The 16,579-nt window shown below is 43.8% G+C and overlaps 2 protein-coding genes across 4 annotated transcripts; one reads left to right on the forward strand and one right to left on the reverse strand.

The window, feature by feature from the left end:
• Nucleotides 1-2,686: 2,686 nt before the first annotated feature.
• On the forward strand, nucleotides 2,687-6,371 carry gprin1 (G protein regulated inducer of neurite outgrowth 1). Of its 2 annotated transcripts, none has more exons than XM_029846970.1 (2): nucleotides 2,687-2,859; nucleotides 3,276-6,371. In XM_029846970.1, the coding sequence occupies exon 2, from the start codon at nucleotides 3,285-3,287 to the stop codon at nucleotides 5,337-5,339; it is 2,055 nt and encodes a 684-aa protein (XP_029702830.1). In that variant the 5' UTR covers nucleotides 2,687-2,859; nucleotides 3,276-3,284; the 3' UTR covers nucleotides 5,340-6,371. The 2 variants fall into 2 exon arrangements, with proteins under 2 accessions (XP_029702830.1, XP_029702831.1); XM_029846971.1 differs by having other exon boundaries at nucleotides 2,688-2,859; nucleotides 3,296-6,371.
• A 132-nt stretch (nucleotides 6,372-6,503) lies between these two features.
• On the reverse strand, nucleotides 6,504-16,529 carry cdhr2 (cadherin related family member 2). 2 transcript variants are annotated; one of them, XM_029846969.1, is made up of 33 exons: nucleotides 16,506-16,529; nucleotides 14,977-15,220; nucleotides 14,830-14,911; nucleotides 14,221-14,283; nucleotides 14,081-14,140; nucleotides 13,849-13,988; nucleotides 13,717-13,767; nucleotides 13,553-13,642; nucleotides 13,323-13,412; nucleotides 13,108-13,227; nucleotides 12,715-12,861; nucleotides 12,567-12,642; nucleotides 12,371-12,480; nucleotides 12,039-12,245; nucleotides 11,813-11,962; nucleotides 11,573-11,734; nucleotides 11,439-11,500; nucleotides 11,108-11,351; nucleotides 10,548-10,787; nucleotides 10,403-10,472; nucleotides 9,740-10,324; nucleotides 9,587-9,658; nucleotides 9,462-9,511; nucleotides 9,236-9,387; nucleotides 8,731-8,827; nucleotides 8,569-8,657; nucleotides 8,420-8,491; nucleotides 8,163-8,298; nucleotides 7,875-7,996; nucleotides 7,615-7,728; nucleotides 7,450-7,533; nucleotides 7,161-7,224; nucleotides 6,504-6,886 (listed from the first exon to the last, which is right to left on the reverse strand). In XM_029846969.1, the coding sequence occupies exons 2-33, from the start codon at nucleotides 15,136-15,138 to the stop codon at nucleotides 6,740-6,742; spliced, it is 4,110 nt and encodes a 1,369-aa protein (XP_029702829.1). In that variant the 5' UTR covers nucleotides 15,139-15,220; nucleotides 16,506-16,529; the 3' UTR covers nucleotides 6,504-6,739. The 2 variants fall into 2 exon arrangements, with proteins under 2 accessions (XP_029702829.1, XP_011609137.2); XM_011610835.2 differs by lacking the exon at nucleotides 16,506-16,529 and having other exon boundaries at nucleotides 14,977-15,394.
• Between the last annotated feature and the right edge of the window lie 50 nt (nucleotides 16,530-16,579).

Raw genomic sequence — 16,579 nt, forward strand, 5'->3', positions numbered from 1 at the left:
CTATTTGTAGTGCTGTGGAGTTGTGAGAGTATGAGGCTACAGAGGCTATAGTTATGTATTGGTGGAGAGTAGAAGTTGTACTTTGGATCCATTTTGAAATATTGCTGTGAATTTTATCACATGTGTCCATAGTGGGTGTAGATGGTTTAACAAAGTCTGGTAATTGGTATACAACCCTGGTGGAAATGCACCTGAGTCTGGTCCATATGGTGTATTGCCCGAATTAGTTTAAAATACTGTTTGCTTGTGTGTTCTGGTTTCTGGATCATGTGGTTGGCTGAGTGAGGTGGTGCATGTTCTGTTGCCATCCTAATATGTGTGGCCTATTGGATGAACATATGTTTGCATGTATAGATTTATGCACAGGTATCACCCTTTGTGAATAAATCATGGAGATGGACAGCTCTTACCTTAATGCCACAGGTGGTCGATAACCCAGGGGAGCTTTCGTCGCAGCTCTACAAGGATACAGTGGGGGGAATTGAACCCATGTCCCTTTGCACATCAGTCAGCCTGTGCTATCGAGCAAACATATATACTCCATTGGAAGATGTAGGTTTCTTTTTCTATAGTGTCACAGTTGGTGGTTTCTTCGCTGAGGTAAAAGCCTTGGTTTCGTTGGGTTGGCAGGTAATGAACCTGTGTCCTCTGGCTTAACAATCCTCCCTCAACAAGTGTGAGCTACAGAACCTCCCTCAATTCGTAGTCTCAACCATGAGGGTTTTGGTCTCAGTTCCTCCGGATGGAAGCGGGGTTACTTGCAAGGGCTAGTTTGCCCTCGCAGCTTCCAAGAAGACTTCGTTTTTTAATTAAAGCAATGGTGAAAATCAAATAAAATAAAAAAAAAAGCCCCTCTAATCAATGAGGTAAAAAAAAATTTAAAAACAGGAGACAGAAGAGTGAACCCCTGATTTTTTCCGAAGATATTGTTTCCAGAGGCCAAAGAACAGCCGAATACTGAGGTATTTATACTGTTGAGGGAAGGCGGGTTAGTCCCTCACCTACAGGTCAATTAACCAATCTGGCATGAATGTCCTGATAGGAGGCCATGATAGGGCCATCTGTGGAGGGAAAGTATGTGTATGAGCTGGATTGGTTATTGTGGGGGTGTGAGAATAGAAGCTACCTGATTGGGTGGTGAAGGGGGTGTTTAAGCTGGTTCAAGACCAGTTGAGCTGCTGTACTAAGGTGGGGCTTTTTGGCAAGCTGTGGGTCAGGCAGACCAAAGCAAATGTCTTCTCATTATAATTAGAAATATAATTATGTTTTCAGCTAACATTCCAAGGAAATCTTCCTTTTCTTTTTTAAATTATTCACTTGTCATCTGTGTTTCTTTTCTGGTGTTAGATTGAATCATCTGAAACTATTTTGTAAAATAAAAACATTCCATTGTGTGTGTGTGTTTTTTATGTGGCATCCTGTCACACTGAACGTAGATAACTAAAGCAGCTGTTTGTTCAGCACCCATATATGTGTTTGTACGCGTGTGGGTCCTCGCATTTACTTCATGTCAAGTACCAAAATTCTCATTCTGTTAGCAAAGTGGGGCCATTTTGATGGGCCTCACAACCTCACAATCACTGTTTACAGGTTAAAATGTGGTTTTAAGGTTGAGGTTAGAATTTGAATAAGTTCAGGTTTGAGGAGTCAGTCGGAATGGTTAGCATTAGGGTAAGGAGCTGCGTAAGATATTATGTCAATAAAAGTCTCCATAACAATAGAAATGTGAGGTGTGTGTCCTGGTTATCTCCACTACACAGAAAAGATGGCCTTTGGCATGCTGAGAGTTTCTGATCAGGATGTCATCCAAACAGTCTACTTGGGCCCTCAGTAGAAACACCTCCTGGCATCACACTAGCTGGTTGCTAAGCAACAGATCTTTTTGCCAGTGTGTGATTGGTGGAAGCCTTTGAATTGATGATGAGAATACTTATATCTGTACAGTGTGTTCTGACCACACTACGGCTCGCTTCTAAAATAACACGAAAAGGAAGGTTCTTAAAATAGGGGCAAGTATGGAAAATAATGCCCTCGTCTTTGTAGAGGCAGGGCAGAAGTGTTGTTTCCACAGAGGGGAGAGGCAGAGCGAAGAGACTTGAGAATAAGACGGGGTGGATTATAAATGTTTGTTGGTGTGGGAGGTACAGCTCCTCGTCCTTCAGGCTTCAGTTGTTAGAACCATATTCCTCTGTGTGCTTTCTGCCTCAGAACATTACGTTCCGACATTCATACATTTTCTCCATTAAAGCCAATTAGCATAAATTTCCTGGTTCCGGTTGCCTCGACAAGTGCTTCACTTTCGATGATGCTCCAGCATATCATTTTCCTGCTATGAATGCACCTGCATGGACTCAGAGACGAGCACACTGTGGTCTTATTTTAAAGTACTGATAACAAATCCTTCATCTTCTCCGAAACTTTTGTCTATAGTGAAGGTGCCATTTCTTAAATACCCATACCCAAGCCATACATTGCCCCATATGACACATATATTCACTCTCGGCTGTTGCCGTTGTGTTGCTATGAGAGGATCAAGTTAATTACTATGATTTACTGATGATCAGAGAGCAGAACACATATTTTGTCGTTCCATTACCAGACTCTGCCAGCACCCCACCGTGGTTTCCAGGGAAACTGGAAATGTGAAGCTTTTGAATAGAGAGAGCCACAGCTTAAAGAGAGAGGATTGCAGAAGACAGTTTCTTCTAGAGAAAAACCTGTAGCCTCTGCAATCACTATCAGTCTGCAGGGGAGATGCGTGGACAGATGCAGCTCCAGATCAACTGCGAGATTTGCTATGTCTGACCCAAATTCAGCAACGATGTATGGACAGGCTTTACTCTCACTTTAAGGGCTGAGGTATGAAATTTTTGTTCTATCCTGTTTGGTTTTTTACATTACATTATTTGTGTATGTGGTGCATGATTTTATGCTTCGGTAACACCAAGCTGTATCAAAATCATTAAAGAAGAACAATGCTTCTGGATATTGGTGTCTTCTTTGTTATAATCGGCCGGCTAAATGATCTCATCGTGATTTGGTAGAACTGCATCTTGCATATAATGAGTAATCATGGCTCATTCAGATTGGTGGTCCCTAGTTCTTAATAAGCAACTTGATAATTTCACAGTGATTTAACTTGACTGCTCAGTGTTTGGGTCCTTTATCGATATACTGTCTGACGACACATTTTTGTCACGGTCGCTGCTGCTCATTCTAGTAGTGTGCTGTTACACAATACTTTCTTTCCCCTCATTTCACATACACTTTGTCAGTGGTGTGTTATGTCCTACAGGTTGCTGCACAACATTGATGCAGAAGAAAACATGGGAAGCCTTAAGGAAAACCTGAAAGGACTCAGGGAAGACCACAAGCTTGGCGAGGTGCTGGATGAAGGACACGGTGTGGGAAGCTCAGATGGCAGCACTGATGCTGGGAGAACTCAGACCAGCGTGAGTCCAGCAGCACCGAATGCGGGAGAATATGAGACAGGGTCACACATGGAAGCAAATAATGATAAACAGGGAGACAAGAATCCAATATTCAAAGAGATTTCCCACAGTGTGTGTAACAATGTTGATCAATCAGACTCTATAGAAGTTAAAACCTTTCCATACACTGGGCCTGTTCCTCTGAAGCAACAGCCTGAAGCTGATAAAACTGCAGTCACAAATGAGGACAAGGCAATCTCCACCGAGCTCCCTGGTGATGCAGATGCTGACAATCAGGAGGAAGACCTAAAGAGGAAAAATGCAGAACTTGAGAATATTTCGATACCTGTTCCATTCACCCCGGGCCCCTATGATCCTCGTTCCCCAGCTCCTGAGGGCCAACATCACATGCGCACACAAGTCAGTCTGGAGGTGGTCCAGTGTCACTCGGCAGCCACCAGCCCCATGACACCCCCTGAAGGTGGATATTCCTTCTTCTTCCCAGCCTCCCTTGAGAGATTTTCTGGTTCTGACACAAAAGACGCCGACCGACAGGTTGGTCACCGGGTGGAGTTCTGCTCAGTCGCCACCTCTCCCATGACCCCAAAGACACCTTTCAGCTGCGCCTTTCCAGAGGTCGTCGGGAGGGAGGCGGTACACAAGAGGGAGGGAGTGGAAATTAGCGAGCAACGGAGAAAACGTGGCCAACAAGAGACAGAGATCAACGCATCAAAGGAGCTGAGTGAAGATGGGTCAAATGAACGTCCAGAGAGCTCTGACAGTGCAGCCGGACCAACAGATAAACAAGAGAGTCTGAAAGATAAGAATGGTCCCCTCAAGGAGACGAGGCTGGGCAGCATGGACCAAGATATTACAATCACAGTGACACGGTATAACATTGAAGAGGAAGCGGAGGAGGAGGAATTGTTAGAGCTACACGTGATCAAACTGCAAGAACGTAAACAACAAGAGGGTGTAATGGATGTGAAGGATGTGGATGGAATGGGACGCATTCCACACGCACCGGACATGTCCAACACAAATCACACCGGAGAGGTTTCTGCCTCTGAAGCAGCAGCAGATGCGAAAGCCGAACATTCGGAAAACTCACATCAAGATCCGACAGATGCCTCTGTGACGAGGCCCTCTGTCCCCGAATCTCCAGCTCCGTTTGGCTGCCACAACATCCGCACGCAGGTGAGCCTGGAGGTGGTGCAGTGTCAGTCGGTCGCCACCAGCCCCATGACGCCACCTGAGGGTGATCAGGCTTTCTGTTTTCCGAGCTCTTTCGGGAAGTGTGGTGTGGTGGGGATGGAGACCAAAGACGCCGAACTGCAGGTGGGTCGGCAGGTGGAGTTTCGCTCCGTGGCCACGGCACCTATGACACCGAGGACACCCACGGCCGCAACTTTTCCGGACATCAAGGAGGAAGACAGCATAGGGAAGATAGAAGTGGAGATAAAGGCCAAGCAGGAGGTACTGGAAGTAGGGAAGGAGAAGGGATCTGAAGTGAAACTTGCTGAAGATGACTCAAAAGAGGTGAGGAACTGTAAGGAGAAGTGCGAGGAGCCGGTGCAAGAGGTGAGCTGGGATGAAAAGGGGATGACGTGGGAGGTGTACGGGGCAGTTGTGGAGGTGGCGGTGCTGGGCTCTGCCATCCAGAAACACTTGGAGAAACAGGTGATGAAGAAGAGGCAGCCTTCTATGCCCCCACCTCCTCCACTCAACCCCTCGGCCAAGCCCCTCTCGCTTGAGTCCATCCAGGGGCCGACGGGGAAAGACAGGGCGGGAAAGAGGAGACAACGGGACAGGGGAGAGGTGAGCCAGCGCAGAAGAAACCCCTTCCGTCAGATGATGGAGAACATGCAGCAGCCGCATTGTTGTGCCAAAGCACACACCACAGAGTGACTCTGACAAATCAGGTGGGTGCAGTCAGAGCGGCGATGAGGAACATTCACCAACTGATGGATTCCATCACAATCTGGAGAGGCGGATCACATTGTCATGTGACAGAAAAAGCACAAAGGCATTTACCGTGGGCCTACATCTTCAGTGTACGTCGGAGAATCAGCCACGCCTAACTGGACTGTTGCCCTTATCCGAGTTCCATGTGGAGAACTCTCTGGAGGCCCTTTGGGCTTTTCATGATCCAGTTTAGGTGTTGATGCCTTTTTTAATGCCTCGTATAATATAAAGCCATGGTACTAATTAGCTTTTGAGAAATGAGTGATGGACTTGGTTAAGGCTTTTATTTTGAAATTATAGTTCAAACTGGTGTCGGTGTTGCCTTGTGTGTAAAAGAACCCTTGACTATGACGGCTTTCTATGTCTTATTTTCTGTTTTTTTAGACGTGGTGCCATGATTTGTAACATTAAGCGGGAGCACACTCATCATCTTTTTCAAGATCAATAATATCTGTATAGATGGTCTTTTTAATCTTGGCAACTTTATGTGTTCTAATGTCCTTATGAGTAACTCAGTTCATGTGACAGTTCTAATTGCTAAAGTGTTTTAGTTCAGTGGCAACATTGTCAGTGATTTTGGTGTTTTCCTCATAAAAATCAACATTTGGTAGAAATATGTTTTAATTACAAACTGCACTAACGTCTGATTAATCTGTCTTTTTAATCAGCTGCTTGCAGGAAGTCACACTGCTCGAGGTTTTATTATAAAGACATATAGGCATTTCAAACTAAAAACAAATCCTGACAAATTATACACAATAGCTGTCTTCATACATAACCCTTTTATTCATACATTGACATTATAAAATATATCGTGCTTGTCTGTACTGATCTTTTTTGGATTTTCTTTCCAGTAGCATCATCTCCGGAATTATCATTGCATTGGATATTATTCAGTTCAGTTCAAGGTAAAAATGGTTTTCAGTGTTGCTTATTATGGTTAAAGAACAATAAAGTGATTCGTGTGCAACAAAAGCAGTTGTTGGCTTCCCCATTGCTTGCCTTTAGATATAACCTGCTGTTCTGTAATAATGAAGTTTTAAATATGCAGCCGCAGCTGTGGAGACACGGTACAGATGAACCTCTAGCATAGCTTTTTGCCCCTCCTTTGATCATTCTTAATGCTACTCTACTTCAATATCAATTAATTTGCTGCAAACGTAATGGAAGTGTCAAACAATCTGCTGTAAAAACATCCCTGCTGTGCCTCTGTACTGTTTCCATGGAGCAAAGATCTCAGATTTGGCTTGTTTGTCTCTTATAGTAAGTTTTTCGGCACAAAGGCGATTGCCGAGAGGCCACGTGCAGTACATTCATCGCGTCAGTCTCTGCATTTGTTTTCATCACAGGTCAGTCGTGCTAAAAGCAGGATTATTTAAAACCAGGGGAGGAGCGTTTTTGTCTTTCTTTTTGTCCCGCAAGGCCAGCGCTGCACCCAGAGGTTCCTCATACTCAGGTGGTTCCACCTCATCCTCCTCCTGAATGATGTGCTAATGAAGACCAGGTGAGAGAAGTAAATGAATATTAGTATCAGTGATTTCCGTGATGAATGAATGTATTGAATTGTATAGTCATTTGTTTGATGTTTTACCGACATAAATATATAACTGAAGATTATATCTCCTGTTAATCAGAGTTGTAATTCATTCCTGATTGCATCAATTAATTGTGGCAAATGAAGTTTATCGAAGAAGGATGATATTTTTTTTAAAAATTGTAATTGATATTTTTTAGACCATTCATTTGAATTTTTGCTCAACTCACCATAACAGAACCAGTTTCTTTTGAAAAGGAGTGTGAGTCTTCATCATAATCCATAGAATTGAGGCTGAAATAAATAAATTATTACTGGTATATAAAAGTCCAAACTCCACATTGAGTTTGCAGTGCAAACACTGAGGGCTAGTTCTCCGTCACAGTATCCACACTGGGATAAAATGTTGGAAACATGCCCAGATTAGCACTGATGCGTCAGTGTGTTCATCCAGCTTGAATAAAAACTGCGACAACCGAGCATCAACAGATGCCAGAGGAAATATGTGTTGGTTCGTACCTGACTTTGTCCACATCAGAGGTCTCTTCGTCCAAGCCCAGAACAAGAGCTGTGTCAATGTTGAGGTTCAGAACAGGATTGGCCCTGGCGATAAATAACAGCACGCTGTCAGAGATGTGCATTTGTTCCAATTACCGTTACATTTTAAGGTATGTGACTCCTGACCCCTCCGTGGTGTATTTGTTGGTTCCAGGCACCACTGCAGTATTTTTTGGGTTGTCAGATATCACCATGGTAGCAGACTTCAAGGCCTTTGCAGCCTTCAGCTTCCTCTTATAGCTACGGCATAAAGTCATCTGGTTCATAAACACTTACACTGCTGCAAATACACACTTAGCAACTTTGGCTTTAGTATTACTGTTAGTTAAATGTTCTATCAAATTTAACACATCACATCAACACATAGATTTAATATCTCTTCATACTTTTTGCGAGTGCACAACAGGGTAGTGGTGAGGACGACCAGTGCAATAACCAAGCCTGCGACGATTCCCAGCAGAATGTACTGGAGAGGGTTCGTATCTGTTGTGACTATTGGCACATTACCCTGAAATAAAGTAGAAACTTTCCTGTTTTGTGCCATTTACCATTTACTGTCTCATTCAAAAAATATATGGTTCTACAGATGAATACAGTAAAGTCAACCACAAGCAAAACTCCTTATCAGTATTAATGATTTGTATTTGGTTTTATATTAATACTTGTGTACATACTATGTTCTTAAGGCCGAGCTGCCCGAGGATAAGATAATGTTCGGGAGCAGAGAGCATCCTTTCCACTTCAGCAGAGGTGAGAGCAGACCCATTAGCATAGACAAAATATGCCACTATGATAGTGTTACCAGAAGCCCTGAAACAATAGATCTTCCATCATTGCAAAGAAATTAATCTTCATTATGAGAGGTGACATGAACGATGGCACCACCTAGTGGACAAAGTCCGAACGAAAAGGCAGATTATTCCAAACTTGCCTGGACAGTATGGCGGTGTCAGACCTGATTGCAACTATTTCAACGGCGGCTTTGGTGGCAGCAGTGAGCGCACTAAAACGTGCAAATCAGAAAATGAATATAAAATGACAGGACAAAATTAAGTGTTGACCAAGTGTGAGGAGACGAACTTGATGATTTCATCGAGCTTTTGTTCTACTTCTTGTTCCGAGGATGTAAATTCAAGCTCCACTTTATATGTTTCATCAACTGTAAAAATCTGCAAAGGAGAGAAACGTGTGTATGTTAGCTGAAATCTCGTCTGGCTGCAGCGCTCCATTCAGGTTACGCACCTCCAGTTCTGTGTTGGTGGAGAGGCCACCGGTGTCAGTCGCAGTTACCGTGACCACATACTTCCCTTTGAGCTTCATATCCAGCCCTTCGGTGGTTCTGTGAGATGAAAAATAATAAATGCTGCGTGTAGGTATATTTGGAGACGATACCACATAAGCAAACACATGTTTCAGTCCATCGCACAAGGATCTTTGATTGATTTTATGATTGTTTTGACCAGATTGTCCGTTGTGGTTGTGACTGCTCAGCTTTTTTAATATGTAAATCTACATTAACAACCTTTTTTTCTTCTTTTTTCCCCAGCAGTTTAGTGTCTGTTGTCATCAACAAGTTATGTACCGGTAAATCCCAACAATGACAGCTGACAGAAACTCCGCTGACCTTTGAACCCCACAGAGCTGTTAAATGTCAGCGAGGCTGCAATAAACCGCGATTATGGGGATGTACGGTTGGAGCGTATCAGTCATCTGGCAGCATATTGTGGATGACTGACTTTGTACTCACTGGATTATCCCAACATATGAGTCCTTTTGTTGGGTGGTGATGGCCTCAAACAGGATCCTCATGGTATTGGTCTGATCGTTGTTGTCCCGAAATTGGACTGCTGTTACTTTAAACTCCATCTGCCTATTTAGACCCGAGTCACGGTCGGTGGCCTAAACAGCAAAACTTTAATCACGATCAAAATATTTTATACTTCAGGTTACAACTGTTTTACATTCTTACTCACGGTGACTCCGGCGACCGACGTCCCTTTACTCGCACTTTCAGACACCACAACTAGAACACAAAGGGATTACACACCAACCAACCACAGAGAACAGCATTCAAGTGCCGACTCAGATATAAACTCACCAAAAACAGAATCCGAATAAATGAATTCTGGAGCGTTGTCGTTAACGTCTTCGATGTTGATCACCATTAGCCCTGAATCAATGAAGTGACATATGTATCTGTAGCTGTGCTCATGACATTGAATCTGATGCCTTTTTAAAGACCAATACTGACCTGTTTTGGCACTGTTGTTCTCTCCTTTCTCAGTAAACTGATCCACCACCTGAGCTTCTATCAGCACCTGATCACATTTTTCATAGTCCACCAGGTCGTTGGGGTTCACCCTGACTTCCCCTGTTGTATCCAGGATAAAACTGTTGCAGGACGTCATGGAGTCGTTGCATTTGCATTGGATGGATTCCAGTTCATACAACAGGGAGTGATTTCCATCTCTGTCGTAAGCTGTAAATTTCCCGACGGTCTCCGTGTTGTTGGTGTTCTCCTTCACTGAGACAGGCTCTATGGGCTCGAACTCGGGCCTCTCATCGTTCACATCCAGCACATTCACCTTCACCACCGCTTCAGCACTTCTCTGTTCCAGATCTGCTGCCTCTATGCGCAGCGTTTGATTCCGGATGCTCTCGTAGTCAAGCTCGACGTCCGGGTCCACTCTGATGTCACCCCTGTAGCCTCGGCCGTCCTCAGCGAAGGAACGAATGATGAAGCTGCCGGAGCTTCCGTCGACAATGCTGAAGGAAATGCGGTTAAACTCTGTGGTCTGGTCCAAATCCTCAGCGTACACTGAGCCAACATATGCTCCTGATGGGATGGAATGATGCAGTTAATGCTCGGCCTCAACGCTGTGATCACAACAAAGTGCTTGGTGCAGGTAAATACCTTTCTGCCCTTCTTTAACTGAGAATGTGTAGGAGGCATTGCTAAATTGTGGTATGTTGTCATTAATATCCTGGAATGCATTAAAAATTAAAACGTTTAGGCAACATCAGCAGAAACCAGCACGAAACACAATCTGGATACTTACCTCAATATTAACAATGACCGTAACGTTAGAAGACAATGAGGGGGTGCCCTTGTCAGTAGCTGTTACTATAAGCTCGACCCTCCCCTGCAGTTTGGAGTCGAGGAACTCACGATCGAGGTTGCCGCTGTTTGTCAAAACTCCGCTGTTCGGATCAATGGTGAAGTTATCGCTGTACGTGCTCGGTGAGATTGCGTACACTATCTGGCTGTTCAACGTGTTAGGCATGTCAGCATCGGTAGCCTGGCCAAAAGGAAAACAATAAGACATATATCAATATCGTTAAATTCCACCAATAGGGAGCTTTCCAGACCAGCATGCATCAGTGCGGTCGCCCCCTGCTGCTTGTCTTTTATATTTTTATCCATTAGTTTGAAAAGGCAATTCTACATCTGCATTAGCTGCACCTCTTTCAATGTCCTTTATAAGATGGGGCGCGACTGTAGGCTCCGTTGTTGCTATGGTTTCCAACTGTAACAATTTCTAGATTTCTTTCAGCGAACCAGTGCCTGCATGTCTCCATAATGGAAAAACTGTTCCTGTCATATTTAAACATTTATTACCTCGATCTTTAGATTAAAGTCCCCTCCTTCCTTCACAAACACCTGGTAGGAGTCTCTGTTGATGACTGGGTACTGGTCGTTGATGTCGGTGACGGTGATTTCCAACTCTGTGCTGCCCGTTTTGTCTTCGCTGTCTCTTGCCTGCAGAGTCACTGAGTGCAAAGATCTGACCTCGCGATCCAACAGGGTGCTGTTTTTCACGAAAACCGCGCCCGTGCGGTTATCGACGCCAAAGTACTGCAGTCTGAAACAGAGCGAGAGCCTGGTGAGTGGCGACAGGCTTGACAGACGACCAAGCAGATTAAAAACCAGTTCGGTTCAGGTGACACACATGCTGTCAGGAAGGAGTCTATATCTGATGTTGCCTCGGTCCATCGTGTCAGGGTCCTCCGCCTGGGAAAGGAAGAACAAACTGAGCGATGTACCGTAAACTTTCTCTAAGAGTGGAGTTGGTGCAAGACTTACGGTAATATTTGCTATCACCATCCCATTAGAAGCGTGTTCAGGCACGGACAGCTTATATGTGTCCTTAGGGAATTTGGGGCTGTTGTCATTGGTATCAATGATGCTGATCGTAACTGTAGCAGTGGACCGGAACTTGCTTTCTCCTTCATCTATGGCGACCACCTAAACCACCAAAGGGTCGCAAAAATCAACCCAAAGCGCTTCCAAAATGACAAACTGACTCTTCATAGTTTTACGTACCTTTAGAATCATTTGCTGTTTGACTTCGTAATCGAGGTTTTGAGGCTGCTTCACCTGAAGCTGAACATTAATGCCTGATACAAGAGACTCAGGTTGCACGGAAAACACGTCTTTGTCCTCTCCTTCCAGGATCAGCTGAGTTCTGGGAGTCTTTGGAAAGATTGTCAGTGTTACTCTTGGCCAGACCTTTGGCTCCCGGAGTCCTTGTGATTGTACTTCTACTCACCCTGTCTGGATCTTTAACCGTCATATTGATGGAAATGGAGCCCAAAAAATGCTCCAGGACCTCTCCAGTGAAGTGACTTGTATTCATACAATAGAAGCCGCACTTGTAGAATTCAGGCCCGTTGTCATTGACGTCCTGGATGTTGATCTGCACCTGCACTGTGGTGTTGGCAAACACTCCATGGACATCTTGCTTGGACTCCGTAGCCTAAGGTTCAACAAATTAGCATGATGCTAAGCTACACCTGCAGGCCGTGGCTTCGTATCTGTTTAATTGTGTTTGCCAATTCAGTTGCCATTTAAAAATTACACAAATTTAAATAAGAGTTCTACCTTTACAGTCAGATTAACAGTGTCACCAGTAACTTCTCTGTCAATTGGACCTGCTACAGAAATGACACCGTCGTCGCTTGAGATTTTAAACAGGCCCTCTGTTGTTGAACCTGTTAAACAATGTGGAGGAAAACAACACCTTACTGAACACATGCAAACAACAATGGCCATTATCCCTGACGGTGGTGAATACAACCTTCAATGCTGTAGATGATGGCGTCGTTGATTCCTTTGTCCTGGTCAAATGCGTTGACTGTAAACACTGAATGGTTCTGTTGAAGAAAAGTTCATTCAGTTGCCATTAAACCCACTGAACAGCAAAAAAAATACCCTTCTGCACTTACCACAGGTGAATTTTCTTCAACTGATGCTACATAGGGAAGACCGAGGAACATTGGGTTAAGATCTGGGACGTCCACAATGGTGATGAAGGAGAAAACCACATTTGACCAAAAATTTGTTTCGTTATAAAAACACCGGCCTCCTCCATCCTATAAATAAAGAAAGACAGAATAGCTGGTAAAGGATGCTTTTATTTCTATATTTGGATTAATAATAATAAAGGTCTTAAAAACATGACTTGACATCCATAGTTATTGGCTTTTAGCTTAGCACCTTCTATGCTAAGTTAGCTGTAGCGACATGTCTGGATATGCATACATGTCCTCAATTGAATGGAATTATGCTGTTTTCCTATGAAGAATGTTGTCATGGATGATGAAATCAAATCTACTTACAGTTGCATTAATTTTAAGCTGATAGAAAGTGCTCAGGGTATTATAATTCAGGCCCCCATTTAACCAGACGACCCCCGATGCGTTGATGCGAAACAGATTCACACCGCTGCTTGGAATAACCTGAAAAATGAATTTAAAAAAATAATAATGATAATTGACTTTATGGAAGATGACGACCAACAGTAGCCAGTTATTTAAAGAGAAGGATGCTTGACCTCGTCAATGCTGTAACGAACAGCACCTGCATTTGAAAGATCTCTGTCCTCGGCCAGAGCGGTGAACAGAGACGCACCGACAGCAGTGTCCTGACTCATTTGATTGGGGGGGGGGGGGTAGAAAAAAAACAATTCCAATCAAAAAACACTCAAAATAATTCTTTGAATCTTGATGTTTGTTTGCTTTTGTTTAAAAAAAAGAAGATAGAAAAATCGAAGAAGCGACTGACCTCTGGGGTTTTCGTATCATATGAAGACTGCTGAAATATGGGTTTATTGTCATTGGCCTCTTTTAGGAAGATAGTTAGATCTCTTTGTATCTGAAACACACCACATACATAGTATATGATCCACTGTGATTTGGAAGACCAGTTGAAAATGAACAGGAACTCACTTTGTTGGGACCATCAGAGACACGAACAGTGAGTGGCATGACCTCAGAACTCTGAAAAAAAAGAAAGGAAAAGCTGAGATTTAGAACCCACATGGATCTGCTTTACAGACTTAAATAAAATAGCCAACATACCTCTCTATCCAGTGTCTGATCGATAAATACTCTCCCAGTGCCTTGTTCCACACTGAAGAATCCAGAGTTTGGCCCAATGAGCTCAAATGTCAGTGGGTCATTTTCAGGATCACTTGCGTCTATAACAAATGCAACTTCACCTGGGGAAGCAATGGGTCAAATATAAATACATATATTTGCTGATGAATGATGTGAGGAAGGAACATTCTTTAATATTCCAAACACAGCTTACCTGCAGGAGTGTCTTCACACACGTTGTAGAGTATTTTGTTGATTTGTGGACCCATGTTGGCTGTGGAAGCATTCAGAAGCGGATTATGTGAAGACATGATGATTAAAAATTGAAATCGGTCTAATTAAAAGTGAACTCACCATCAGCGAAGCTGACGAAGCACAACAGGCAAAGCAACGTGTTCAACGTGACCGCCACCATCCCTGCAAATAAAGAGGAATGTTAGATACAGTAGATCCTCATTTTATGACCAATAAACTGCATCAAACTCCAGGATTATGAGGGCGGAAGGAATTCCCAAGTTAAAATGTGAAATTAAAAAAAGAAAGAAAGTGGAAAACATTGTCAAGCATGTGCATATTTGGTTTCTTTCTCCTAGAGCCAGCAACTATAGTTATTATAAAAGTACACCAAGGAAAGACAACAGCAATGCGATAATTGATCGATTGATCGAGGCGCGTCAGCTTCTCTGGGGTGACGTTTAACAGCACATCGGCGGGTGCTTATGGCAACTGCTAACAACCCAAATTAGGGAAATGTTTTGCTTTTTAATAAAACATAAGACTTAAGCAAAACCCCTATGACATTAGCACGTCTGCACTGTAAGAACACTTTGAGGAAAGGGGAGAACAAATGTGAGCTGGAGAAGAGAACATCACATAGGCCGTCCTGCCCACAGCGTCAGTTCTTTTTGCATTCACTTTGCTCACACTTGATTAAAAGAAAGAAAAATGCAACTTCAGACTCACCGAGTGGCATTCGCAGCTTCCCCTTTACGGATGCAAAATGAGACCTTTGGCTCCGTCTCTTTCCAGTGATTACGTCTTGCGGCTGTAAAACATGAATGATTTACCGGGCCGCACTAAACACCTTCCCATTTATAGATCCACACGCACCTCACTTAAGTCAACCAACCCCAGTTTTCCAGTTTCCAGACTGGGACCATCTGTGAGCTGTCCGCTCTCACGTGTCTGTGAGAGTAACGAGTAATTAGAGACGACCCCGTCTCCCCGTCGCTGCTCGCCCGTGAGGGGAACCGTGCCATAGTGATTCATCATCGTCAAGAACTGGCCTCAGAACCGTCCCATTGTTTGAGCGGGCGCTTTGGTAGTCATGGGAACGGGCGGAATCTCTTTCCACCTGCCAAGAAGATCCAGAGAGACCAGTACCGTTGCTAAAGCGCGTCGTGTCGGAACCAATCAGGGCCCGAATCCCTGCGCTTCACTAATGAGCTCCAGTAAATATGCCCTCCCTCCACGCTTGTCCTCTTAATGAGACCACACAAACGATTGTCTTCGTTCTGCTCCTCGGTTGACTGGCATCATTCATAACCAGACATTTGTCTCTAAACAAAGTGGGGTCCATACAACTGTGCTCTGACAGGGAACTACTCACATTCACACCAGGGTCACTGATACTGGTTACAGCAAGACATGGATAAAATGTTAGCCAATCATGTCGAATATATGCTCTTGATGGCTGGACTGGATCTAGTGAGAGCATCTATTCCTCCCGATAAAGTTGAGTTCAGCAGGCACTGGGTGTGAGGCTGGACCTGGACTGCTCACCAGTCCAACAGGTCCACACTCATACTGGGGTCTCTGGTTACTGTAAAAGTGTGGGAGGAAAACTAAATAAACAAACAAACAAACAAAATCCGCCCAGTCGAAACCCACACATGCGGGCACAGAGAGAACATGCACACTCAACAAAGGTGAGAAACAGACCTAAACTTTCTGCGGCAACCATGGTGAGAACATTTCAGGGAACAACCAAAATCTCAGTTGTGAATAATCTTTCACCAATAGCAAATTACGGCCGTTGCTGTCACCTCCAAACGGACTGACACTGGCCTTCGACTACAGAACTGGTGCTGGCTTGGCTAAAGACGCCTTTATATTACTAAAACTTCTTTGATGCCAGTAAACTTGAAATTGAGCAGATCAGAGTGGGGTTTGTGTGGAAGTTAGGCAACTGACAAACATCACCAAATCTATCTCTAACACACAATCAAATTAGACTTTGGTTTATGACTATCAGCAGTCATGTCCCAGCAATAAAAGTATGGGAGGGATGTAAGAACATGCAATAAAACTAATTTCAGGAAATAGAAATATAGACAGGCGACAATGACCTAACAGTGTTTGAATTTCACGTCACTGGAGATAAAACATGTCACAGAGCTTCATGTAATCTGCTCTGTGCCTCACAGTCACTGCAGCATTTTCCATGCCTGCACCTCAAATGCCAGAATCCAAAGTAAAGTCATAAATGCAAAACTCGAGGATGGAGAAATGTCGTGCTATATTGAGAAAGACACAAAACATCTCCAGGTTAAACCTGGTCATTATTAGCTTTGGGCTTTTGTTAGTTAAGATGTAGAAAAGGTTAAAGTAAACTAAAATAGAGTAGAATCCCTCTTAACTGTAACTCGGTCGAATGTGTCTGGCGCCACCTGCTGGTCACACACCCAACTGTTTCCACCTCTGCATGAACACA

Source organism: Takifugu rubripes, chromosome 14 (assembly GCF_901000725.2).
Source record: "Takifugu rubripes chromosome 14, fTakRub1.2, whole genome shotgun sequence".
Classification (NCBI taxonomy): Eukaryota; Metazoa; Chordata; class Actinopteri; order Tetraodontiformes; family Tetraodontidae; genus Takifugu; species Takifugu rubripes.

Coding starts and splice junctions, on each gene's coding strand:
- cdhr2 (XM_029846969.1), bottom strand. CDS start 15,138: ATGATGAATCACTATGGCACGGTTCCCCTCACGGGCGAGCAGCGACGG. Junction 14,141..14,220: donor CTTCGTCAGCTTCGCTGATG/GTGAGTTCACTT, acceptor ATGCTTCCACAG/CCAACATGGGTCCACAAATC. Junction 13,989..14,080: donor GTGTGAAGACACTCCTGCAG/GTAAGCTGTGTT, acceptor TTGCTTCCCCAG/GTGAAGTTGCATTTGTTATA.
- gprin1 (XM_029846970.1), top strand. CDS start 3,285: ATGTCCTACAGGTTGCTGCACAACATTGATGCAGAAGAAAACATGGGA.